This window comes from Pongo pygmaeus, chromosome 2 (assembly GCF_028885625.2).
Source record: "Pongo pygmaeus isolate AG05252 chromosome 2, NHGRI_mPonPyg2-v2.0_pri, whole genome shotgun sequence".
In the NCBI taxonomy this organism is placed as follows: domain Eukaryota; kingdom Metazoa; phylum Chordata; class Mammalia; order Primates; family Hominidae; genus Pongo; species Pongo pygmaeus.
The window spans coordinates 100840916-100868555 of NC_085930.1; the positions used below are offsets into that span (position 1 = coordinate 100840916).

The 27640-nt window shown below is 41.6% G+C and overlaps 1 protein-coding gene across 50 annotated transcripts in view; it reads left to right on the top strand.

Moving 5' to 3' along the window:
* The first annotated feature begins 44 nt into the window (after window positions 1-44).
* The window catches only part of PBRM1 (polybromo 1), a 144293-nt gene continuing 116697 nt past the window's right edge, over window positions 45-27640 (top strand). For 18 of the 50 annotated variants that reach the window (XM_054483907.2, XM_054483923.2, XM_054483909.2 and 15 more), the window contains exons 1-6: window positions 51-180; window positions 6232-6384; window positions 7389-7486; window positions 16987-17134; window positions 23303-23446; window positions 27273-27389. In XM_054483907.2, the coding sequence (XP_054339882.1) occupies window positions 6247-6384; window positions 7389-7486; window positions 16987-17134; window positions 23303-23446; window positions 27273-27389 (645 nt within the window). In that variant the 5' untranslated portion in view covers window positions 51-180; window positions 6232-6246. Of the gene's footprint in view, window positions 181-348; window positions 494-1022; window positions 1082-3714; window positions 3857-4127; window positions 4254-6231; window positions 6385-7388; window positions 7487-16986; window positions 17135-23302; window positions 23447-27272; window positions 27390-27640 lie in introns of those variants that run through there. The other 32 variants (XM_054483908.2, XM_054483910.2, XM_054483925.2 and 29 more) reach the window with 9 other exon arrangements.

Genomic DNA, 27640 nt, shown 5'->3' on the forward strand with positions numbered 1-27640 from the left:
GGCGGCCGCGGGACTGGTTTTGCGGCGGCACCGGGAGGGGTAAGGGAGGTGAGGGCGGCGGGTGCCGGAGCGACGGCAGCGGCCGCGGCCGGAGGAGCAATAGCAGCAGCCGTGGCGGCCACGGGGCGGGGCGCGGCGGTCGGTGACCGCGGCCGGGGCTGCAGGCGGCGGAGCGGCTGGGTAAGGCCGGGCCCAGGGCGGGTGGGGCCGCTCCCCCTCGGCCAGCTGCCGGGCCTTTGTGTGGGCCCGGGCGGGCGGGAGCCGCGGCGGAAGCCCCGCCCCGGCCGTGGGGACGCGCCGGTCGGGCCGGGCTCGCGGGGTTGGGCGGGGCACGGCGGCGGGCCTCCGGATGGGCCCAGTAGCCTTGTCGCACCTGCCGGCAGGGACAAAGGCGCACTACGGGTCGGAAACTCCCCGCGCTCTTCTTTCCCGCTTGTCGCGGGGCAGCTTCAAAGCTGTCAACGTTTCCCTCAGTCCCCAATACCAATGACAGGTCGGGAAAGTCTTTCATTTCCTCCGTTGCTCAGGGCCTCTTTTTTTTGTTGTTGTTTCTTGACGGTTCGACACAAACTCTTAGTGATTTTCTTTCCGTATTTTTTCCGGGTATTTTAATCAATGGGACTTGTATTTATAGTAGAGGCCAGATATTTCAGCTTCTCATCTGAACACCACAAAGAATCCGGGATTTTGGGAACTGTGTATATTTCTTGGTTTGGGGAAGCACAGTTTTGTTATTATAATAAGTTTTAATTTAAAGGGGAAGAAAGAGTTGCAAAAATATAGAAAAAGTCCTGAAAAATAAGTACACGGTATAGTGGATATAGAAATTCTTACAATAATTATAGAAGCGTATGTTGGGGTAAAATGTTTTAGTTAACTTACTTTCCAACACATTAGGATTCTTGACAAATAATTTTAGGTATTATTTTTTTCTCCATTTGGCTATGTGCTTTTCCCCAAAAAGTGCAAATTGGACTTATGCACATAAAAGAGTAGCATAATTTTTGCTTTATTACTTACAGGTCGCCCATATTTGATTTTGAGCTCCAAAATGGAAGATTGGAAAATATGTTTTGAAGAGGTGTTTCAAATTAAAATAATAAAGAGTTTATGTGTGGATGAATGGAAGGGCCTTGACCGCTTTCTTTGGCTTTGGGAATGTACAAAATACCTCAAATGTTAATATCCTACCAAAATTCCCAAGATAAGTAAATTGTGGTATATCTATATAATAGATTACTATCAAGTCATCAAACATCATGAGGAAGAATGTTGACTTGGAAGAATCTTCACTAAAACACAGGCTGTAGAATAATATATGTGGCTTGTTAACATTTTGGTAACAAATAATAGGTAACTAAGGCATAAATACCAAAAACTGTGAATGACAACGTTAAGAGCGTTTTTTTTCTTGGAAGTAGGTTTATAGGTGTTTTTTTTCCTTTGAGTCCTGTTTTCCAAGATTTTGTTTTAAGCATGTATTGTATTGCTAAATATTACTAGAAATACAGGAGAGGGCTAAAGTTCATAAAGGGTCAAAATACACCGTTTGTCTATAGTAAGTCGATATTCTCCCAGTTGCACATTATTAAGTATTCTTAACTGTCCACTATAAATTATTGATTGTTAGACTTTTGAACTTGTAACTGTAATCAAGGCCATTTTAAAACTTGGAATTGAACTCTGGAATCTGTCTTTCCTCTTCATGGAAAGACAAAATTGCTGAAGGGATGCTTACAGCCTTTTTTTTTTTTTTTTTTTTTTTTTTTTGAGACAAGGTCTGACTTTGTTGCCCAGGCTGGAGTTCAGTAAAGTGATCATGGCTCACTGAAGCCTTGTGCTCTGAGGCTCAAGCAATCCTCTCACCTCAGCATCCCGAGTAGCTGGGATTACTGATGTGCAGCACCACACCCAGCTAATTTTTATTTTTGTAGAGACAAGGTCAATCTGTGTTATCCAATCTGGTCTTGAACTCTCTGCCTGAAGCGGTCATCCTGCCTCAGCCTCTCCAAGTGCTGGGATTACAGATATGAGCCCCTGTGCCTGGCTGAGGCCTTTTAAACTATACAAATAAACTTTTTTTTTTTTTTAAAGGTCTCAAGTGCACTTTTTTTTTTTTGGAGACAAAGTCTCACTCGGTCCCCCAACTTGGAGTGCAGTGGCGCGATCCCGGCTCACTGCAGTCTCTGCCTCCCTGGTTCAAGCAATTCTCGTGCCTCACACCCTCTCGAGTACCTGGGATTACAGGCGCATGCCACCACCTTGCCTAGATAATTTTTTGTATTTTCGATAGAGACGGGGTTTCACCGTGTTGGCCAGGCTAGTCTTGAACTCCTGACCTCAGGTGATCTGCCCACCTCAGTCTCCTAAATTGCTAGGATTACAGGCATGAGCCACTGTGCCTGGCCCTAAGTGCGCTTTTAATACATTTATTAAAAGATAAATTGATCACATAACCTATACCAAATACTGTTCTATAAGACAGGTCTACAAAAATGAATGTGCTGTTCCTGTGCCTGGGGAACATGCAGAAGTGATTTCACTTGCTATGTTTTTTTTTTTTTTTCTTGAGATGGTCTCCCTCTGTCACCCAGACTGGAGTGCAGTGATACGATCTCGGCTTGCTGCAACCTCCGCCTCCTGGGTTCAAGCAATTCTCGTGCCTCAGCCTCCCAAGTAACTGGGTTTACAGGCATGCACTGCCTCAGCCAGCTAATTTTTTATTTTTTTTGAGACAGAATCTTGCTGTCGGCCAGGCTGGAGTGCAGTGGTGCCATCTCGGGTCACTGCAACCTCTGCCTCCTGGGTTCAAGTGATTCTCCTGCCTCAGTCTCCCGAGTTGGGAGACTGGGATTACAGGTGCATGCCACCACGCCCAGCCAATTTTTTTTGTATTTTTAGTAGAGACGGGGTTTCACCATGTTAGCCAGGATGGTCTTGATCTCCTGACCTCAGGTGATCCACCTGTCTCAGCCTCCCAAAGCGCTGGGATTACAGACATGAGCCACCGCACCCGGCCAAATTTTTCTATTTTTCTTTAGTAGAGACTGGGTTTCACCACATTGGCCAGTCTGGTCTCGAACTCCTGGCCCCAAGTGATCCACTGGCCTCGGCCTTCCAAAGTGCTGGGATTACAGGCATGACCCGCCACTCCCGGCATTACGTTCTCATTTTAGAGATGAAGAAACAGATCTGAGAGGTTACATCAACTGATCAGACAACATCAAGCTGATAATCAGAGGTGGAAGACTTAGGACTCCTATTCTGGTCTTATGAGCAAAGGTCCTGTTGTTTCTCCCACCTCATAACATTGCCCTTCTTGTCAGACTTTCAAAATACATTTTAAAATGTGTCCCATGGATAAGAAAATACTTGAAAATTATCCTTAAGTTGAAACTTTTTCTTATCTTACCAAAGTAAATTAATGATTCAAGGATATTGGGGTATTGTGTCATCTGAACGACATACACATGCTGATAATTTATGGTTTTTGTTATTTGATTATCAGTGGATTATTTATAAAAGTAATTTTGAACTCCTGCCAAAATGGTTGGCCTGTTTTGTTTTTTTTTTAACCTTGTCAAATTTTTATATGGTGTCTCCAATGCAGACAGGACTTTTGGAAATAAATGTTCTTTCTCTGAAATTTTTTTTTGTGGGGGAGGGTGTTTTCCAGACCTTTTGCTCACATGAGCCATTCTTGGTTTGTTCCAGCTTGCCAACACTTGGTGTCACATGTGAGCCTCCCACATGTATTCACTCTCCATTCCAGCTCTGTGATTGAACTCTGCTCTTATTGACTAGGGGGCAGTTGGGCAGGCATGCTTCATTCCTGGAATTGACAGTCATTCCTAATGTGAGTAAAGGGGAACTTCAATGAGACATCTTTAAACATATGAAAGCATTTGGTTTTAAAATGGAAGAACTGTCAGGTACTGTTAGTGCCTGAGCCTTTGCAGCAGTTTGTTTGATAGGTACAAGAGAACTGATATGCCTGTTTTCTCCAGTTCTCTTTATCTTCCTTTAGCAGTTCTATTTGAATGTTTTCTATCTATTCATACTCATTTTTACTCCTTCTGACCCTTCTTTTCTATTTCCCCCTTCTCTGCCTTGTTCTTCTTTTTCAGTTTTGAATATACTAACACTGAATCAGCACTTCTAAAGCCCTTCCTTCTTCCACTGGCTTCACTTGACTTTCAGACATAATGAGGAGACTGGCTTTTCGAGGCGCTGGTTGTGCTCTGGTAAAGCTGGTAAATTACTGATTATCTACACCCTTTCCCTTTTCTGTCCTTCCTTGACTTTTTCCTTCCACCTTTCTTAAATTTTTGTTATCCTTTCCATAAAGATTCCCTCCTTATGTTCATCAAATTCACTTATGTCTTTGTCATAGATTGTTTAAAAGGGATTGGTCCTTAATTTCTTTATCTTAATGAATTGAGCCCTGTTGATCAGCTTTTTATGAAATGAACAAAAATCAGCAAAACTTGGCTAAGTTTTGGCTAGGCCTTTTGACGCTTTTAGCCAACTTCAAACTAATAATACTGTATACCAAACCGAAGCCTAGAGTAAGGAACATCATCGTGGTAGATTTTGTTTTAAACACCATGTGGACTTTAGTTTGGAAAAAGAGATCTGAAACTTCTCTTTTTCCTTAATTGCTCACCAGGATTTTCAAATGTGATTCTTTTGCTCCTTCTTTCTGTTTCCTGGAGATCCCCAACTTTTCTTTCCATACTGCTGGCAACCAGTGTTCTCCTGTTCTAATCATTCAGCTGCTGGTGTCGTAGTGTCCTGAAATTCAGTGCTTCCATGTGCCTTACAATTATGAGGTACTCTAGTTCTATGAGGTTCCTCATAATTGTAAGGCACATGGAAAAGCAGATGAGGTGCTGACTCAAGAAGTGAATACCTTGGGGCCTCTGAACCCCAGGCCTGCCTGACTACCTCAGAGGCTGAAGGATCAATACCTTCAGTGTTGATGAGTTAAACTGGGATCTTTTTTTTCCTTTAGCTTTAGAAAAAGGCCTTTGACGGGCAGATCACAAGGTCAAGAGATCGAGACCATCCTAGCCAACATGGTGAAACCCCGTCTCTACTAAAAATACAGAAATTAGCTGGGTGTGGTGGCACACGCCTTAGTCCCAGATACTCTGGAGGCTGAGGCAGGAGAATCGCTTGAAACTGGGAGGCGGAGGTTGCAGTGAGCAGAGATCCTGCCACTGTACTCCAGCCTGGTGACAGAGCGAGACTCCATCTGAAAAAAAAAGAAAGAAAGAAAGAAAAGGGCCTTTCAAATCACAATATACTGTTTGATAGTATTGTTAGATTGTATTGCAATATAAGCATTGCAGGACTTTCTTGGGTATATACTATCTGTAGCAGATCATTTCAGTGGTTGCATTTCTTGTGTTGTAAATAGAGTTATAGTTAAAAGTGTTATAGTTAAATAGAGTATGTGTTATAGTTAAATAGAGTATGTCATATCACTAAAAGGTGATTAGTTTGAATTAACAGAAGAGTTTCAAAGGATAGTTTGTACCTCTGTCTAGGTATAGCAAGTCTCATTAAGTGTTTTCCAGGGATATGTCTTGTGGCTCCTGCTTTAATGAATGGAGAACATTCATTTTCAAGGTATTAATTTTAGAGTACATCTAAAATGCTAGAAGGTTAATTGTCCTCTGTCCCCTTACCTTTTTGCACTACTCGTTTGTCCTAGGCTCTGCTTCTTGCTGTTTTCCACATGATGGCCCACCTAGCAAATGATCATAATTGTAAGGCACATGCAGAAGCAGATGAGGTGCTGACTCCAGAGGTGGATACCTTGGGGCCTCTGTACCCCAGACCTGCCTGACTGCCTCATGGGCTGAAGGCTTAATACCTTCAGCACACTAATGTATTACTACATGTAGGTTGGGAAACTCTAGTGTAGGGCAAATTTGGAGCCAGAAGTTGAGTCACTCAAGATTGGTGATATACAAATGAATATGCTTTTGTTGAGTTTGTCCCATCAAAATTGAAAGTGTAGCATTCTGGTAAGTGAAAGACTAAAACAAGGAAGTCCAGGGCTTAAAAACAAAAACAAAACAAAAAAAAACTTACAGCTAGTTAAACTACAACACGTTAAAATATCCTCCTAAGTGAGCCAGGAGTTTGGTAGCAGGTGTCCAGCTGAAGACTTGGTGACAGAGTCTATTTAAATGTAAGAACATGGCTAATTATTTCTTATAGAAGAAGTTGGATTCCATGGGTTCCAAGAGAAGAAGAGCTACCTCCCCTTCCAGCAGTGTCAGCGGGGACTTTGATGATGGGCACCATTCTGTGTCAACACCAGGCCCAAGCAGGAAAAGGAGGAGACTTTCCAATCTTCCAACCGTAGATCCTGTGAGTAACTTGGATTACATGGTTTCTGCCTGCTTTTCCCACAATTCCCCTATCTTCCCTTTAATGGTAAAATTGTTACGATGCAGGGCATCTCTACTTTTTTAAGATTCTCTTAATTGATAGTCTTTTTGATAGTCTTTTCTTTTATGAACATTATGTATTCAGCTAAGTCTTAGAGTAATAGTGTGATCTTATGAATAATTTCAGTATGTTACATCATATATTAATTCAGCAAATAACTGTGTGACTATCATGTGACAAGCACTGTTCTCATGGTTGGGATATAGCCGTGTGGGAAACAAGCCCATTTTTCACATGGAACTTAGATTCCAGGCGGGGGAAGTAGAATGTAAACAAGTAAACAAATAAAGAATAATAAAGAATAATGTATCCTCAGCTAGTAATAAGTGCTAAGAAGAAAATTTTGGGTGATTTGGGCTATTTTGGCCTGAATCCCCTGGAAGAGAGTTCCAGACAGAGAGAAGCAGTGCAGAGGGGCTGGGTCAGGGATGGGTTTTGTGTGCCTTGGTTACAGAGCAGTAGATGGTCAGGAAGGAGAAGGAAACTGGCAAGCTCCACCCATTCAGAGTATGTAGAGCCCACACAAGCAATGTTTGGAGTTTAGATTTTATTCTCTGTGAAGTGATAAACCCTTCTGTCGGATGGCTTTAAGCAAGAGAGTGATGAACTGATTTAGTTTAAAAGAAAAAAAACCCTTCAATTGGATGACTTTAAGCAAGAAAGTGATGAACTGATATAGTTTAAAAGACAAAATCACCAGGAGCATAAATCTGATGAAAGATACCAAAACGTTAGTCAACTCAATTGTTTGAAAGGAGACATATTGTCAGCGTATTTCAGACTTTAGCATGTTTGGTAATATTGAGAGTCATCATTTTTCTTCTCTACTTGCCTTTTATTGAAGAATAGAAAATAATTATTATGTCTACACTAGCTTTCTGTTTACCTTTTTAGTGATCTTTTTCTCCTTTGCTAATGTGTAGATTGCCGTGTGCCATGAACTCTATAATACCATCCGAGACTATAAGGATGAACAGGGCAGACTTCTCTGTGAGCTCTTCATTAGGGCACCAAAGCGAAGGTGAGTTGGAAGCACATCAGTACAGTGGGGGGGATTTGGTCCAGAGTCCATGTGTATTAAAGTGTTTGGAAATTGAGCTTTTTGTTGGCAGGAATGGCTTAAATGATACTGGGGTCCAATTTTAGTCTTTAGTAGTCAAGCTGCAGTGAAGCTTTTTTTAAATTAAAAATCTGTTGAGCCAGGCACAGTAAAATGCACCGATAATCCCAGCTGCTTGATTTTTTGAGCCAGGCATAGGAGCATGCACTTGTAATCCCAGCTATGTGGGAGACTGAGGCAAGAGAATTGCTTGATCCAAGGAGTTTGACACCAGCCTGGGCAACATAATGAGACCCCGTCTCTTAAAAACAAAAAAAAATGACCTATGCAGAAAGATCTCTTGAGGCCAAGAATTTGAGACCAGCCTGGGCAACATAGTGAGACCCATCTCTACAAAAAAAATTTTTTTAAATTAGCCAGGTGTGGTGGTGCTCACCTATAGACCCAGCTACTAGGGAGGCTGGGGTGGGAGGATTGTTTTGAGCCTGGGAGTTTGAGGCTGCAGTGAGCCATGAGTGTCACTGCACTCCAACCTGGGTGATGGAGCAAGAGCTTGCCTAAAAATGAATATTTAAAAAAGAGTACTGACCGATCGCAGTGGCTCACGCCTGTAATCCCACCACTTTGGGAGTGGGAGTGGCTCACGCCTGTAATCCCACCACCTTTGGGAGGTCTATAGGTGGGCAAATCACCTGAGGCCAGGAGTTCGAGACCAGCCTCGCCAACATGGCAAAACCCTGTCTCCACTAAAAAATACAAAAATTGGCCGGGCGCAGTGACTCATTCCTGTAATCCCAGCACTTTGGGAGGCCAAGGCGGGTGGATCACCTGAGGTCAGCAGTTCAAGACCAGCCTGACCAATATGGTGAAACCCCGTCTCTACTAAAAATACAAAAATTACCCGGGCTTGGTGGCGAGCGCCTGTAATCCCAGCTACTTGGGAGACTGAAGCAGGAGAATCGCTTGAACCCGGGAGGTGGAGCTTGCAGTGAGCTGAGATCGCGCCGTTGCACTCCAGCCTGGGCGACAAGAGTGAAACTCCATCTCAAAAAAACAACAAAAAAAGCCGAGCATGGTGGTGGGCGCCTGTAATCCCAGCTACTTGGCAGGCTGAGGCAGGAGAATTGCTTGAACCTGGGAGACAGAGGTTGCAGTGAGCTGAGATCCCGCCACTGTATTCCAGCCTGGGTGATAGAGCCATTCTGTAGGTTGCCTTTTCATTTTGAATGGTGTCCTTAGATGTACAAAAGGTTTTAATTTTCACGAAGTTTATGTTGTCTTTTTCTTTTGTTGCCTGTGCCTTTGGTGTCATATCCGTGAAATTAATGCCAAATCCAATATCATGAAGCTTTTCCCCTATGTTTTTGTGTTAATCAGGGTCCTCTTGGACAGGACTAGGCTGCAAATTTTCCAAACTTTTATGCTCTGCTTCCCTTATAAAACTGAATGCCTTAAACAGTACCCAGCTCACCTCTTGAATGTTTTGCTGCTTAGAAATTTCTTCTGCCAGATACCCTAAATCATCTTTCTCAAGTTAAAAGTTCCACAAATCTCTAGAGCAGGGGCAAAATGCCCCAGTCTCTTTGCTAAAACATAACAAAAGTCACCTTTACTCCAATTCCCAACAAGTTCCTCATCTCCATCTGAGACCACCTCAGCCTGGACCTTATTGTCCATATTGTTATCAGGCTTTTGGTCAAAGCCATTCAAGTCTCTAGGAAGTTCCAAACTCCCACATTTTCCTGTCTTCTTCTGAGCCCTCCAAACTGTTCCATCCTCTGCCTGTTATCCAGTTCCAAAGTCGCTTCCACATCTTCGGGTATCTTTTCAGCAGCAACCAACTCTACTGGTACCAATTTACGGTATTAGTTCGTTTTCACACTGCTGATAAAGACATACCTGAGACTGGGAAGAAAAAGAGGTTTAACTGAACTTACAGTTTCATATGGCTGGGGAGGCCTCAGAATCATGATGGGAGGTGAAATGCACTTTTTACATCAGTGGCAAGAAAAAAATGAGCAAGAAGCAAAAGTGGAAACCCCTAATAAACCCATCAGATCTCATGCAACTTAATCACTATCATGAGAATAGCACGGGAAAGACTGGCGCCCATGATTCAGTTACCTCCCTCTGGGTCCCTCCCACAATGTGGGAATTCTGGGAGATAACAATTCAAGCTGAGATATGAATGGGGACACAGCCAAACCATATCGGTTTTCCTCTTAAGAGTTTTGTAGGTTTAGGTCTTACATTTAGGCCTTTGATCCATTTTGAATTTTTTTAAGTAGTGTTTAGGTAAGGATCCCGCTTCATTCTTTATATGTGTGTATCCAGTTTTCCCTGCATCGTTTGTTGAAAAGACTGTGCTTTTCTCATTGAATGGTTTTGGCGCCTTTGTCAACATTCGCTTGACCGTGTATGTGAGGGTTGTTTCTAGGCTCCATTCTATTCCATTGGTCCCTGTGTCTGTTTTCATACCAGTAGCACACATTTTGATTACTGCAAACAACATATTCAGTGGCAAAAGACTTAAAGCTTTTCCTCTAAGATCACAAACAAGACAGAGATGCCCACTTTCACCACTTCAACACCGTGTTCACTGTGGCATAAATCCCACTTGGTTATGGTATATAATCCTTTTAATATCCTGCTGAATTCAGTTTGCTAATATTTTATTGAGAAATTTTGCATCAGTATTCATAAGGGATATTGATCAGTAGTTTTCTTATAGTATCTTTGTCTGGCTTTGGTATCAGAGTAATGCTGGCTTCATAGAATAAGTTAGGATGTGATCTCGCCTCTTCAATTTTTTGGAAAAGTTGCATAAGGCTTGGTGTTAGTTCTCGAAATGTCTGGTTAGAATTCATCAGTGAAGCTATCAGTCTAGGGCTTTTCTTTGTGGGAGATTTTTTATTACTGATTCAGTCTCCTTAGTAGTTATAGGTTTACTCAGGCTTTGTATTTCTTTAGTAGGTTGTGTGTTTCTAGGAAATGATCCATTTCTTCTAGTTTATCTAATTTGTTGGCATACATGTTTTCCTAGAACTCTCATAATCCTTTTTATTTCTGTGGCATTGGTTGTAATGTCTCCTCTTTATGATTTTAGTTATTTGCATCTCTTTTCTGCCTTCCTTCTTCCCTCCCTCCCTCCTTCTTTCTGTCTTTTTTTGAGACAGGATCTTGCTTTGGCGCCCAGGCTGGAGTGCAGTGGCAATCACAGTTCAGTGCAGACTCAACCTCCCGGACTCAAGCAGTCCTCTCACCTGCATGCCGCCATACCTGACTAATATATATGTTATATATGCGTGTGTATGTATATAGTAAACACATAAAATATATATGTTGTATATATAACGTGTATTTTTTATTTATATATGTAAAAATATGCTGGATTCTTACCTAATGCTACATACATATTAAAAAACATGTATGTAATGTTAGGTAAGGAGAGATATATATATATATGTATTTTTTTTTTTTTTTCCTTTGTAGAGACAAGGTTTTCCTGTGTTGCCCAGGCTGGTCTCAAACTCCTGGGCTCAAGTGATCCTCCTACCTTGGCCTCCCAAAGTGCTAGGATCACAAGTGTGAGCCACCACACTCAGCCTCTCTCTCTCTTTTTTTTTTTTGAGATGGAGTTTCACACCAGGCTGGAGTGCAGTGGTGCGATCTCTATCGTGGCTCACCGCAACCTCCTTTTCCCAGGTTCAAGCAATTCTCCTGCCCCAGCCTCCCGAGTAGCTGGGATTACAGGCATGCGCCACCACGCCCAGCTAATTTTGTATTTTTAGTAGAGACGGGGTTTCTCTATGTTGGTCAGGCTGGTCTCAAACTCCCGACCTTAGGTGATCCGCCTACCTTGGCCTTCCAAAGTGCTGGGATTACAGGCGTGAGCCACCGTGCTCAGCTCTTTCTTTCTTAGTTAATCTAGCTGAGGGTTTACCAATTTTGTTGATCTTTTAAAAAAACCAACTGTTTAATTTTTAAAATTGTTTTTCTACTCTCTAATTTCATTTATCTGCATTCTATATATATATACATTTTTTTTTTTGAGACAGTGTCTTGCTCTGTTTCCCAGGCTGGAGTGCAGTGGCGTGATCATGGCTCATTGCAGTCTCTGCCTTCCAGGTTCAAGTGATTCTTATGCTTCAGCCTCCCAGGTAGCTGGGATTACAGGTGTGTGCCACCATCCCTGGCTAATTTTTGTACTTTTAGTAGAGATAGGGTTTCACTTTGTTGCCCAGGCTGGTCTTAAACTCTTGACCTCAAGTGATCTGTCCACCTCATCCTCCCAAAGTGCTGGGATTACAGGCATGAACTACTGCACTGGCCCTCCTTTCTGTTTATTATCTGCTGCTAGCTTTGGGTTTAGTTTGCTCTTCTCTAATTCCTTGAGCAAGAAGCTCTTTTTTTTTTTTTTTTTTTTTTTTTTTTTTTTTTTGAGATGGAGTCCCGCTCTGTTGCCCAGGCTGGAGTGCAGTGGCACAGTCTTGGCTCACTGCAACTTCCACCTCCTGGGTTCAAGCGATTCTCCTGCCTCAGCCTCCCGAGTAGCTGGGATTACAGGCATACACCACTATGCCTGGCTAATTTTTTTTGTACTTTTAGTAGAGATGGAGTTTTGCCATATTGGCCAGGCTGGTCTCGAACTCCTGACCTCAGGTGATCCACCCGCCTCAGCCTCCCAAAGTACTGGGATTACAGGCATGAGCCACCACACCTGGCCGAGAGTGAAGCATGTTTTTTAAATTATTTAATTTTTTTGTTTCATTTTGTTTTTTAACACCTGGTTCACATAGGCAGTATAAAAATTAATAGTTCTTATGGCTGGGCACGGTGGCTCATGCCTGTAATCCCATCACTTTGGGAGGCCGAGGCGGGTGGATCACTTAGGTCAGGAGTTCAAGACCAGCCTGGCCAACATGGTGAAACCCTGTCTCTGCTAAAAATGCAAAAATTAGCCAGGCGTGGTGGTGGGTGCCTGTAATCCCAGCTACTTGGGAGGCTGAGGTGGGAGAATTGCTTGAACCCGGGAGGCGCAGGTTGCAGTGAGCTGAGATCGCACCATTGCACTCCAGCCTGGACAATAAGAGCAAAACTCTGTCTCAAAAAAATTAAAAATTAATAAAAAAAATTAATAGCTCTTAAGACTGTATTGAAGTTATCACAGTGATAGTTAAAAGGGATCAGTTTTTTAAATTACACATAGAGGCATCTTGCACACACCTTCCTATGGAAGGTATGTTCCCCTAACTAGAACATCTTTCCTCTCTTGCTGTCAAAATATAATCACTATTCTCTTCAAAACTCTGGCAATTGGCCAGGCGTGGTGGCTCATGCCTGTAATCCCAACACTTTGGGAGGCCGAAACAGGTGGATCACCTGAGTGCAGGAGTTCGAGACCAGCCTGACCAACATGGAGAAAGCCCATCTCTACTAAAAATACAAAATTAGCCAGGCATGGTGGCGTGCGCCTATAATCTCAGCTACTCGGGAGGCTGAGGCAGGAGAATCACTTGAACCCAGGAGGCAGAGGTTGCAGTGTGCAGAGATCACGCCGTTGCACTGCAGCCTGGGCAACAAGAGTGAAACTCTTGACTCAAAAAAAAAAAAACCTCTGGGAGTTGAAGTTATTTGTTCTGAAAACGTATATGAGTGTGTTAGTCAGAACACTGGTCCCCAAATATTTCCACATTCCAATCCCTGAAACCTGTGAATATATTGTGTTACATGGCAGAGGGGAATTAAGTTTGCTAATCAGCTGATCTTGAATTGGAGCGGTTTTCCTGGATTATCCATGTGGGTCCAGTGTAATCACAAGGGTCCTTAAATGGGGAAGAGGGAGACAAGTTCAGTCAGAGATTTGAAGATGCTATACTGCTGGCTTTGAAGTTGGAGGAAGGAGACTACAAGCCAAGGGATGCAGGTGAGCTCTAGAAGCTGAAAAAAGCAAGGAAACCTTTTTCACTAGATGCTCTGTACTAGAACATCCAGAGAGCATGCAGCCCTGCTAATACCTTGATTTTAGACCAGTGAGACCCATTTTGGACTTCTGACCTCTAGAACTAATATAATAAATGGGTTTTGTTTTAAGCCCTGAAGTTTGTGGTAATTTGTTAACAGCAGCTGTAGAAAGCTGTGGGTTAACTAAAGATTTGGATTCATTCATGATTGTTGATGCTACAGTGGGTAGCTACCAAGCTCTAAGTTGAACTGGAGGCAAATTTCTCACCTCAACAAGCGAGCCAATGAGAGTGCAGTGTCATCATCCTGAATTAGGAGAGCCCTGTAAATTAGCAAATTAGCCATGGCCAAAAAGGAAGCATTGTTTTTAAAATGAGGTAATCGTCTCCATATTTGAGTTGGTTTATCAATAATAGTCTTCTGAAAGTTGTTATTTAATTAGCATAAAGTAGTAAAAGCATGTATTTATTGTTTGCCACATTCTAGACACAATACCAAGCATTTTCCCGATCATATCTTATTTAAAATTCTGAGTTATCACAGTTTATAGGTGAGAACTTGCACAAGTTCTTGTAACTACTAAAAGATAACTGGTGTTCAGACTAAAGTCGTTCTGACTCCAAAGCCTGTGCTCTTAACCATTATGTGGTATAGAGTAGCAGCATCATACTGAAGTATACAAAACAACTGTTATAGAAGATACCGTCCCTCTGCTGCCTCCTTTTCGCTGGCAAGCTAGTGCTGAGGGGCAGAGGATACACACCTTGGGTGCTGGACCACTGTAATGTTAAACCTGGAAGATAATGGTGCCTTTTTTCTGACATTCCTCTGTGGAATGTATTTTTTTTCTCAAGTATTTATGAGAATTAGTATTGCTCAGAGCTACATAATCTGTGAATACCTTTTTGATACTTTGTTTCAGTTACTGTATTAGTCTGCTTTGTACTAGGACATCCGAATCAACAATGGCTGAAACAAAAGAGAAATTTATTTCTCTTGTGTGAAAGTCCTGTTCTGTGAAGTTGTCAAGGTACAAGTATTAGCCAACTGTATTCTGCGGTCTTTGTGGTGTCACCCTTACCTGCATGGTCTGAGATGACTCACTACCACAGCTGCCTTCCAGCCAGTATGGAAAAAGAATGAGTGTTAAGGACATGACTTGGATATGACACACTTCAGCTCTCATATTGGCTAGAACCTAGCTGCAGTGAGGCTGGAGAATAAATATGGTCTTTAAGGTTTTGTTTTGTTTTGCTTTGTTTTCCTTAGAGACGAGGTTTTGCCATGTCACATAGGCCGGAATGCAGGCTACTCACAAGCACCGTCTTTGCATGCTACAGCCTTGACCTCCTGGGCTCAAGCAGTCCTCCCTCAACCTCCCAAGTAGCTGGGACTACAGGCATGCAACACCATGCTGGCTGAGAATATAGTCTTTAGTAGCCAGGCAGCAGCTTAGAATGCTGTCATCCTGGGAAGAAGGGAGAATGGGGTAGGGAGTAGCCGGCAGGCTCTCTGCACACCAGGGCTAGTGTTTCTCATTATTCTGACTAAAACTTTGCATTTTGGTTATTTTGCAGCCATATGCCAGACTGCCCTCACCTATTGTTGAAAGAGAAAAGTTGTTTTGAAAGAACATACAATATAATCCTGTTTATGTTAAATTTGGTTTGTGTGTACATGTGCCTATAGAGAACTCTGGAAGAATGTCTATAAAAATGCAAATGGTGCTATTTATTCTGGATTATAAGGATGATTTTTAATTTGATGGTTTTCTGTATGTTTGATTTCAGAAAAAATTAGTACTGTTAGAAATTAGAAGTATTTCATTTTGAAATGGGGGGACCCTGTTTTGACCATATGACATAGAGTGAGAGGTTGGGATCCTGATTTTTCTTTTGTCTTTGTGGTAATTCTGAAAATGTTTGTGAGGAACCTTGTAGCAGTGATTCTGGGGGATAGTGTCCTTTCTAGGCACATGTCCTCATTGAATTCTCAATTGTCTACAGATAATTCCCTTAGCTTGAGACACTGCTGGGGTCCTGCGTCAGCAAGGAGCACTGGACTGTGGGTCCAGTAGGCCCAGATGGAGAGGACCATCTTGGATATTAAGTTATCAGAGCCCTAATGTTTGCTGTGAGAAGGTTCCTTGATACCACTGACAACATCAATATTCTTTCTGATTTTTCTCTGATTTCTCAATATTCTGATTTTTTTGGTTGAAAAAAGTTCCCATATAAGTGGACCTGCACAGTTCAGTGGTCAACTGTACTGTATTAACATTCACTTCCTGATTTTGATGGTTGAGTTGTGGTCCTTGTTTGTGAGAAACAAACACTAAATTATCAGGCATGATGGGGCATCATGTCAGAGCTTATTCAAATGGTTCAGAAAAAAAGCAATATTTTTGCAACTTTTATGTCAGAATACAAATTTAAAAATAATTTAAATATATTATATGTAATAAAAGAATGGCTATAACCTGTCAGATAAGGTTCCAAGAGAGATTTAAGCCTTAATTGCCATGATGTTATTTGTAATAACTTACCTCTTACACATCTAGAATGGGGCTGAATACCTATCCCTGTGGGAGAATTGAGAAAATAGTCACATCGTTTTTCAGTAGGTTTACTTGTCTCCTGGAACTTCATTTGAAGAAAGCCAGAAAAAATACTAAACATCCATGAACCCTAAACCCAAGAAGTTATTTTGGGAACTTAAGAAATTGTCATTAAAATTAAGGAATTAAGGAAGGAAATTACTTAGTTATTTTAAGAAATTTTGTCATTATAATTACCTCCAAAGTTTCTTGTGTGTTCCTTACTACCCCTCTCCTGCAACGTATAACCACTAAGCCAAATTTTGTATTTCTTAGTCCCATGCTTTTTTTTTTCCCAAGAGTTTGGTTGTGTTTAGATGTATCTGATGTCCATTCATCTTTGTTAAGCTACGTAAGCCAAGGGCTCATCTTCCTCCTTTGTAATTAATTGATATTGTAGCAGCATTTATGATAGGCATTTGATAGTACTTGGCAGAAAAAAATTATGTGGTCACTTACTGAAGAAAGAGTCGGTTTTGTAAGTTTATAAAGAGTGTTGAGACATATCTCTCTTTTCACACTTTTGAGCACTATGAAAGGTAAGTCATCTTCATTTATAAAGGATACCATTGACATAGGTTTAGCGTTGGCGCCCTAAACATTAAATATTTAGCATATAAAAGACCATCACAGGCGTTAATTTAGGTTTTTATATCATTAACATATGTTTTGAAAAGGGAATGAATGTGCACCTTGCTTTTCTTATTCTCTTTTAGTTCTAATAATGTGAGTTTGATGGCAGATTTTTTTTTTTTTTTTTTTAGTAAGCTTCAAAGTCCATGAAAGATTCTAATATGCTCTGTCACTTGGAATGTTGAACATTACCATAAATAGTTTTGAAATAAAACTTTTTGTAAGCTTCAGATTAATATCTCCTTTAAAAAAATTTAAATTATAACAGAAATCAACCAGACTATTATGAAGTGGTTTCTCAGCCCATTGACTTGATGAAAATCCAACAGAAACTAAAAATGGAAGAGTATGATGATGTTAATTTGCTGACTGCTGACTTCCAGCTTCTTTTTAACAACGCAAAGGCCTATTACAAGGTAAGAAATTATGAAATTTGGAAAGATACCAATTGGAAGATACCAATTTGATAATTGGCTTCTTAATATTTATAAACCTGGCGGGTGAGTAGTAGTTTCTTTTTGTGGCTTGAGTTCGCATTTGTCTTATTCGTAGAGACTGAACATTCATATGATTTTTATTTATTTATTTACGTATTTTAATTTATTATCTTTTGAGACAGGATCTTGCTCTGTTACACGGGCTAGAGTGCAGTGGTGAGATCTTGGTTCACCGCAACCTCCGTCTCCCAGGTTCAAGCAATCCTCCCACCTCAGCCTTCTGAGTAGCTGGCACTACAGGCACGTGCCACCATGCGCAGCTAATTTTTGCATGTTTCTTAGAGACCAGGGTTTCACCATGTTTCCCAGGCTGGTCTTGAACTCCTGGGCTCAAGCAATCTGCCTGCCTTGGCCTCCCAAAGTGCAGGGATTATGGGCGTGAACCACTATGCCCAACCCACATTCATGTGATTATGAACTATTCTTATTTCTCTGTCTGCTCAGATCTTTTGCCCATTTTTCTCTTGGTTTGTTAGTCATTTTCATATTTCTGGAATTTTTTTTCTTTTTCTTTTTTTTAGAGACAGAGTCTCTCTATGTTACTCAGGCTGGTCTCAAACTCCTGGCCTCAAGTGATCCTCCTGCCTCAGCCTCGTGAGTAGCTGGGACTACAGACATGAGCCACCACTCCTGGCTTTAGGAATTTTTTTTTTTTTTTTTTTGAGACAAAGTCTGTTGCCCAGGCTGGAGTGCAGTGGCACGATCTCAGCTCACTGCAGCCTCTTCTTCCCAGGTTCAAGTGATTCTCCTGCCTCAGCCTCCTGAGTAGCTGGGATTACAGGTGCCCACCACAATGCCGGCTAATTTTTGTATTTTTAGTAGAGATGGGGTTTCACCATGTTGGCCAGGCTAGTCTTGAACTCTTGACCTCAAGTGATCTATCCACCTTGGCCTCCCAAAGTGCTGGGACAACAGGCGTGAGCGACCATGCCCGGCCATAGAAATTTTTTAATTATTGTGGATACTAAACCTTTTTTGATTATATGTGTTTCAGTTTTTTTATATTTTTTTATTTGATTTTGTGTGTTTCAAATATCTTCTCCCACTGTGTGCATATCTTTTCACCTTTCATGGTATTTTTTGATGAACAGAAATGTTTTATTTTAGTATAATCAAATTTATCAGTCTTTAAATTGGGTTTATTTGTATCTTGTTTCAGAGATTCCTCTTGCCCAAGATATTCTTCTATTAATATGCTTTTCTTAAAGTTTTATAGTTTTGTCTTTCATATAAGCCTTTAATGCAGCTGGGATTGATTTTTGTCTTTTATAAGGTAGGAATAAATGCAGCTGGGATTGATTTTTGTCTTTTATAAGGTAGGAATCAATTTTTTTCCCACAGGTATAACTAACACTATTCTCTCTGCATTTGTTCTCAATCATTGCTGTCATCATTTCCGTGTATTCATGGATCTGTTTCTGTCCTTTTATTCTGTTCCACAGGCCAGTTTATCTGTTACTAGGCCATTCTATTTCTATTTTAATTACTTTGGCTTTATAATTTTTTTTTTTTTTTTTGAGACAACGATCTCCTTTGTTGCCCAGGCTGGAGTGCAGTGGTGTGATCTTGGCTCACTGCAGCCCGTGTCTCCTGGGCTCAAGCAATCTTCCTACCTTAGCCTCCTGATTAGCTGGGACTACAGGTGCGCACCATCACACATGGCTAATTTTTTGTATTTTTGATAGAGACGGGATTTCGCCATGTTGCCCAGGCTAGTCTTGAATTCCTGGGCTCAAGCGATCGACCCGCCTCGGTCTCCCAAGTGCTGGGATTACAGGCATGAACCACCATGCCCAGCTTGCTTTATACTTCTTTTTCTGTTTAGAAAGTAGGTAGGTTAATTATACTTGACCCTTTGCCATTTCTTTTTTTTTTTTTTGAGGCGGAGTCTCGCTCTGTTGCCCAGGCTGGAGTGCAGTGGCGTGATCTCGGCTCACTGCAAGCTCTGCCTTCCGGGTTCACGCCATTCTCCTGCCTCAGCCTCCTGAGTAGCTGGGATTACAGGCACCCACCCTCATGCCCGGCCAATTTTTGTATTTTTACGGGGTTTTGCCATGTTGGCCAGGCTGGTCCTGAACTCCTGACCTCAGGTGATGTGCCTGCCTCGGCCTCCCAAAAGTGCTAGGATTACAGGCGTGAGCCACCATGCCTGGCCTTATTTTTAAGAGATGAGGTCTCACTAAGTTGCCGAGGCCAGACTCAAACTCCTGGACTCAAGCAGTCATCCCACCTCAGCCTACCAGGTAGCTAGGACTGCAGGTACACACCACCTTACTCAGTTTATTTCACTCTTCAATGCATTTTGTTATTTTTTTCTCTATGCCTTCTTTTGATTTCATTTTTTTTCAAAACTTTTTTCCTCTTATTACCTCTAAAATTTGGAAATTGTAACACCTATGGATAATCTTTTAGTTCTTATCTAAGAAGTTTTAATATGCATAATTAACTTATCAAAGTCAGAAGCTAATCAGGTTCTTAATCCTCCAAACAATACAAAGACTTTAGAATAATTCAACTCTGATCACTCTTTTCCTTATTTGTAATGCTGATGCTGTGTACTTTAGTTCTTTTGTGGCAATTTTTGAATCTCATAGAACAGTGATCCCCAAGATTTTTGGCACCAGGGACCAGTTTTGTGGAAGACAATTTTTCCATGGGCAGCAGTGGATGTAGGGGGCAGGGGCAGGATGAAACTCTTCCTTCTCATATCATCAGGCATTAGATTCTTATAAGGAGCTCACAGCCTAGATCTCTTGCATGCTCAGTTCACAATAGGGTTCACACTCCTATGAGAATCTAATGCCACTGCTGATGTGACAGGAGGAGCTCAGGCGATAATGCTGTCTTGCCTGCTGCCCACCTCCTGCTGTGCGGCCCAGTTCCAAACAGGCCATGGACTGGTAGCTGTTCGTGGCTTGGGGGTTGGGGACCCCTGCCATAAAATGCTATTCAGCCAGGCATGATGGCTTATGCCTATAATCCCAGCGCTTTGGAAGGTTGAGGCAGGAGAATTGCTTGAAGCCAAGAGTGTGAAACCAGCCTAGGCAGTGTGCTAAGACCCCATCTCTACAAAAAAAAAAAAATTGTTTTAATTGGCTGAGCATGGTGGCGTGCACCAGTAGTCCCAGCTACTTGAGGGGCTGAGGTGGAAGGATCATTTGAGCCCAAGAGTTCAAGGCCGCAGCGTGCTATGATCATGCCACTGCACTCCAGCCTGGGCAACAGTGAGATCCTGTCTTTAAAAACAATGATAATAATAATATTGATTTGTAGAGTCAGTACCATTCATTATTATTACTTTCTTTATTCTTCATTCCATTTTGCTATTGAGAAGTCATCCGCCAGTATGATTGTAGTTCCTTTAAAGGTTATCTGTCTTGTCTTTTCTGGCTATCTTTAGTATCCTTTTCTCTTTTGTATTTTATAGTTTCATTGTGATATATTTAGATGTGGATATCTTTATAGAATTTGCGAGTAGTAATGCTTCATAAATCTTAGGTTGGTGTTTCTCATCATCTTTGGAAAGTTCTTAGCCATGTCTTTGCATTTTGCCTTTGCTCTGTTCTTGTAGTAACTCTGATTGGGTGTTATATTAGACTTCCCACAGGTTTCCATTTCTCTTAACTTTTCATATTTCCTGCTTTTGTGTCTGTGTTGCCTTTTTTTTTTTTTTTTTTTGTGATAGAGTCTGGCTCTGATGCCCAGGCTGGAGTGCGGTGATGTGATCTTGGCTCACTGCTTCCTCTGACTCCTGGGTTGAAGTGATTCTCCTGCCTCAGCCCCTGAGTAGCTGGGATTACAGGCGCCTGCCACCACGCCCGGCTAATTTTTGTATTTTAGTAGACACAGGGTTTCACCATGTTGGCCAGGCTGGACTTGAACTCCCCACCTCAGGTGATCCACTTGCCTCAGCCTCCCAAAGTGCTGGGATTACAGGCGTGAGCCACCGTGCCCAGCATCTGTGTTGCTTTTTAGATAATCTTTTTTTTTTTTTCTTTTAGTTCTTTCAATTTTCTTGGTGAAATCTCTTAAATTAGTTAAATATAAATTTAGTATTTGCATTTTAATTTTTCTGCATATAGGAAGTAGCGTCTGTTTTAGAGTCTGTAGGACTTTGCTCATTGTTTTCAAACTCATTGTTTCTTTAAACTTTTTGTTTTTTTTAAAGAGAGAAAGTCTTGCTCTGTCACCCAGGCCGGAGTGCACTGGCTATTCACAGGCAGTTGTAGCTCACTGCAGCCTTAAACTCCTCGGCTTAAGTGATCCTCCTGCCTCAGCCACCTAAGTAGCCAGGACTACAGGTGTGCGCCACCATGTCCAACTTTTTTTTTTTTTTTTTTGAGACGGAGTCTCGCTTTGTCACCCAGGCTGGAGCTCCGCCTCTCTGGTTCACGCCATTCTCCTGCCTCAGCCTCCTGAGTAGCTGGGACTACAGGCACCCGCCACCACACCCAGCTAATTTTTTTGTATTTTCAGTAGAGACGAGGTTTCACTGTGTTAGCCAGGATGGTCTCAATTTCCTGACCCCGTGATCCCCTTGCTTCGGCCTCCCAAAGTGCTGGGATTACGGGATTACAGGCGTGAGCCACCGCGCCTGGCCACCATGCCGAACTTTTAAACATTTTTAACACATCTGTTTTTTATTCTATGGTAGATTATTCTGATAATCTAATTATTTGAATTCCGATATCTAACATATATTTGTTGTCACTGTCATTTTTGCTAGCTTTCTCCTGTGATTCTTTGATTCTTATGTGCCTCATGTTTTTTTACTATGGACTCATATTCGTTGGAACTTTATCTGTAGAGATCATTGGAGCATTAAATTGAAGTTGGTTTCATCCAGAAATGATTTGTTGCTTGTCCAGGATGACTGGCCTGTCTTTGTTAAGGCTAACTTATGATGAAGAGTTCTCCGAGATTCATTTCATGCCTCTCCTCTCCTCTCAGTGCCATGGTTTGAGATAGGCATGAGTTTAGATAGGTAGAGGTTGAGATGGGCAGTTGTCCTTGCTCCCTGGCAGTGTAGAAACTGATTTGAGTTCCCACTAACAGTGCAGCCGTGGCCTTTGGATTCCCAACTGCTGGTAGACCCTGACCTTTGTCTTCCCTCCTTGCTGCCCAGAGAAGCCTTGGAAATGAAAGCTTGGTTTTATCACAAATAAATGCCCTCAAAGTGAACATTTGACTTAAGTGTTGTGGGTTTTCATCTGGGTTCCTGCTTTTACTCCTTTAATTTTATGAACATCCTTACTTCCTATTGGCATCCCATGTATGCATTTTTAAAGTTTTATTTTTTAAACATTGCATCCAACGTTGTTTTTACTAGAAGGTTTCAGTCAAGAGTTTATTATGCCCACTATACTTCATGAGCAGACATTTTGAAACAAGGTATTAAAGAATTTCAAACTAGAAGTATTAATAACATCAGAACCATCATTAGCTTCTATCCTTTAAATCAAATCTTATCCTTTAAGTTGTCTTTCTTAGTGTATTAATAATAATTAGTTTTTTTGGGTTTTTTTTTTTTTTTTTTTAAGACAGAGTCTTGCTCTGTCACCAGGCTGGAGTGCAGTGGCGCAATCTTGGCTCACTGCAACCTCTGCCTCTCTGGTTCAAGTGATTCTCCTGCCTCAGCCTCCCGAGTAGCTGGGACCACAGGTGCGTACCACCACGCCCAGCTAATTTTTGTATTTTTAGTAGAGACGGGGTTTCACCATGTTGGCCAGGATGGTCTCGATCTCTTGACCTCATGATCCGCCTGCCTTGGCCTCCCAAAGTGCTGGCATTACAGGCGTGAGCCACCATGCCCGGTCATAATTAGTTTTAATTTAGCAAATCATTTTTCTTCTGCCTCAAGTCTTTCTGTAATGAGATAAGACATAAATAATTTGATTTCAGAATGTCTTTAAAACATACACTTAATTTTTTGGAAGCGGGATTTAGACCCATATATGTTTTAATTATGAGGATGTTAAAATTTGTAATAGAATTTTTGGTCTTTGCTGAAACAGGTGCTTTAAAAGTAGCAACTCATTTCCAATACGCTACTAAAGTGATTTTTTTTTTCTCTTTGCTAACATACAGCCAGATTCTCCTGAATATAAAGCCGCTTGCAAACTCTGGGATTTGTACCTTCGAACAAGAAATGAGTTTGTTCAGAAAGGAGAAGCAGATGACGAAGATGATGATGAAGATGGGCAAGACAATCAGGGCACAGTGACTGAAGGAGTAAGTGTGTAGCTGAAACTTGTGATGGATGGGCTCTTGGAAGGCAGAGAGGGCCCCTGCTTGTGATTCCCTCTGGGCTGTTGTGGGCAACTAGAATTCCTGTGCAATTGTATTGGTACTGGGAGGATAAAAGGACATTCAGCCAGAGAGCTCCACTCCATTTTTAAGGGATCCTAGGATATCCTGGACAACGTGTGCCATGTGTGGTGATTTTCATGAATTGTACTTACATTAATGCATATTTCCTGCTCAGTTTTAAAGAGAATCTTGATATTATCAAGGATTAGCCCAGTATTGCTACATTGAGACATCATGTAAGGAAAGGCAGTGTTGTGATTAGAAGTTGGAATGTAATCACCTTAGTGAGGAATATTTCTGTAGGTTAGAATGGTTACTGTTCCTAGAACATACCGGGTGTGTTTCTGCCTCTGGAATTTTGCAGTTGTTCTTCTGCGTAGAAAATGCTTCCTTTGGCTTTTCCGGTGACTGGCTCTTTTTTATTGTTCTAACACCATCTAAAATGGTGTCTACTGAGACAGGACTTTCCTGACCACCCTATCTCCATTGTTTGCTCTGCCTTCCTTCTTTTCAGCCCCTACCCCACCCTGTCATCACAGGGTTGTCTTCAGTTTTTATAATGTCACTGTATGTGAAATAACGTACTAGTTTACATGTTTTTCTCTCTTTCCCCAAGTAGAATGATAGCTCCTAAGCAGGTATCTTCTTGTTCATTTATTCCTCATATCTACACTATACCTGACATGTAGGTGCTGATAAATATTTACTAAATAAAGACACATGCTTCATGGCCAGGCGCGGTGGCTCACACCTGTAATCCCAGCACTTTGGGAGGCCAAGGCGGGAGGATCACTTGAGGTTAGGAGTTCAAGAACAGCCTGGCCAACATGGTAAAACCCCGTCTCTGCCAAAAATACAAAAATTAGCTAGGCGTGGTGGCACATGCCTGTAATCCCAGCTACTCTGGAGGCTGAGGCAGAATAATCGCTTGAACCCGGGAGGTGGAGGGTGCAGTGAGCCGAGATGGCGCCACTGTACTCCAGACTGGGCGACAGAGTGAGACTCCATCTCAAAAAAAAATGAAAGACAGAAAATAAAAAGACATGTTTGAAAAGAGAAAAAAGTATAGTAGAGGGGATCACGACTCTTTTCTACAGCTAAATTGTAAGAAGCACAATGCAGAATATTCCCTTTTCTTCTGTAACTTATTTACATAGGCCTTTTGCTGGAATACAGAGAAGCAGTGATGGGTGAATTTCTCAAAAACACAATTACTTCTTAGAGTCTCAAAATACAGTTCCTAGTCAGGTGCTGTGGCTCACCCCTGTAATCCCAGCACTTTGGGAGGCCAAGGCAGCAGATCACCTGAGGTCAGGAGTTTGAGACCAGCCTGGCCAACATGGTGAAACGCCATTTCTACTAAAAATACAAAAATTAGCTGGGCATGGTGGTGGGCATCTGTAGTCCCTGCTACTCAGGAGGCTGAGGCAGGAGAATGGCTTGAACCCGGGAGGCAGAGGTTACAATGAGCTGAGATCATGCCACTGTACTCCAGCCTGGGTTGTAGAATGAGACTCTGTCTCAAGAAAATATAGATAGATAGATAGATAGACAGACAGACACAAAATATATATATATACACATACACATATACATGTAGTTCGTATATATTATTTTTATATGTATAAAATTTTATATTTTATATGTAATATGTAAATACATGTATATAGTTCCTCAGCACCTTGTCAATTTCTTTAAGTAGTTAAGTGATTGGAACTAGATAGAAGGCTAAAAATAGGAATTTCCTGGAATTTTACTCTCTGATATGAATACAGGAGAAGCAGCCTATGCTTTCTTCGGTAGAACACTGCTTGCAGAGGCCCCACCCTTAGTGTAGGCCTTCCGGGCTCTAGTCAAAAAATTAAAATGCCTGTATTCAGGACTTGCCCATATTTCTGTAATGCATAATTGATGAGAAATTGGGAGGGTCTTGTACATTCACATTTATACCTCCCAAGCCTCTTTCAAATTTTGTTTTTTTGAGACAGTGTCTTGCTTTTTGGCCCAGGCTGGAGTGCAATGGCACGATCATAGCTCACTGCAACCTCCACCTCTTGGGTTCAAACGATTCTTCTGCCTCAGCCTCTTGAGTATCTGCGATTGCAGATGCCTGTCACCACACCAGCTAATTTTTGTATTTTTAGTATAGATGAGGTTTCACCATGTTGGCCAGACTGGTCTCGAGCTCTTGACCTCAGGTGATCCTCCCACTTCACCTTCCCAAAGTGCTTGGGATTACAGGCGTGAGCCATCATGCCAGACCCCAAGACTCTTTATAACTCAATGATTCTCATGGAGGGAGAAGAAATTTTCAGGTTTCTAATTTTTAAATTAAGGATGATTTTCTTGGTCTGGTGCGGTGGCTCACGCCTGCAATCCCAACACTTAGGAAGCTGAGACTGGAGGATCACTTGAGCCCAAGTGTTTGAGACCAGCTTGGGCAATGTAGCGAGGCGCCCATGTCTACAAAAAGTAAAAAAATTAGCCAAGCATGGTGGTACACATCTGTGGTCCTAGCTACTTGAAAAACTAATGTGGGAGGATTGCTTGAGCCCTGGAGTTAGAGGCTGCAGTGAGCCATGGTCACGCCACTTCACTCCAACCTGGGCAACAGAATGGGGAGGAAAAAAAGTGTTGGATCTTAAAATTGAGACTATCTATACTAAATAAAAAGAGCTTCTGTTAGATTAGGACAGAATACCAGTACTTCTATGATTTAAACCAAAAAAAAATTACTCTTTATTTTATATGTACAAAGAATGATTTGGACTAGAAGCATAATTTAATCCTTGACTGAGACATTCCATTGCTTATTCTAGAAACTTGCTTCAGACTTGGACCCTCCCTGGTCAAGTACTCTTTGGGGCATATACTTCCTATGTTGAAACAGTGACTAAGCTAGGTATAAACCAGTGAGTCTAAAGAACAGAAATGGTGTACATTGATTTACTTAATCGCTATTTAGTTTTGACTTAATTTGAATTCAGTTAGACCTGGTAGAGCACCCCATGGTTAAAAGTATGTAGTCCCAACTCTATGTTAAAGTAGTCATTGTCCTATAAGAATATGAAGACTTCAATAGATGTGAACAGCAGATATAGAAATGATGAACTATTATGGGACATGTTTTCTCCTGCTCAGTTGCTCATTTTACATTTGTAGCACTTAAACTTTGCCATTACAATATTTACTGTAGAAAAAGGTTCAGTAAAAGGACCTAGTACAAGGGATTTTGTTGCAAAAATAATATAAGGCACCTCATTAGGTTCATATAGGTTGTTCTAGGGATACAGTGCCTATGTCCAGCATCAGAACATTATGGGGTATTCCTGGAATTTGGAGTTAAAATAAGTACTGCTTAGGAGTTGCGTTTTTTGGCCAGGCACAGTGGCTCATGCCAGTAATGCCAGCACTTTGAGAGGCCGAGGTGGGCGGACACGAGGTCAGCAGTTCAAGACCAGCCTGGCCAACATAGTGAAACCCCGTCTCTACTAAAAATTAAAATTTAGCTGGGCCTGGTGGCCACGCCTATAATTCCAGCTACTTGGGAGGCTGAGGCAGGAGAATTACTTAAACCCAGGAGGTGGAGGTTGCAGTGAGCTGAAATTGTGCCACTGTACTCCAGCCTCTCCATCTCAAAAAAAAAAAAAAGTTGCTGTTTTGAATTAGCTTTACGATTTTAGAAGCTATGTAGTATTCAGCATTTTATTATTTCTCTTACAAAGTACTTTTTTCTTCACATTACCAGTCTTCTCCAACTTACTTGAAGGAGATCCTGGAGCAGCTTCTTGAAGCCATAGTTGTAGCTACAAATCCATCAGGACGTCTCATTAGCGAACTTTTTCAGAAACTGCCTTCTAAAGTGGTAAGTGATGCAATTAAAAACAGGTACATGTCAGTGTTTTGTTTTTAGTACTTCAAGAATTGTATTAATTACCGATAAATAAAGTAAGTTTAAAAGGAAGATGTTGGGCTGGGCGTGGTGGCTCATGCCCGTAATCCCAGCACTTTGGGAGGCCGAGGCAGGTGGATCACCTGAGGTTGAGAGTTCGAGACCAACCTGACCAACATGGAGAAACCCCATCTCTACTAAAAATACAAAAAATTAGCTGGGCG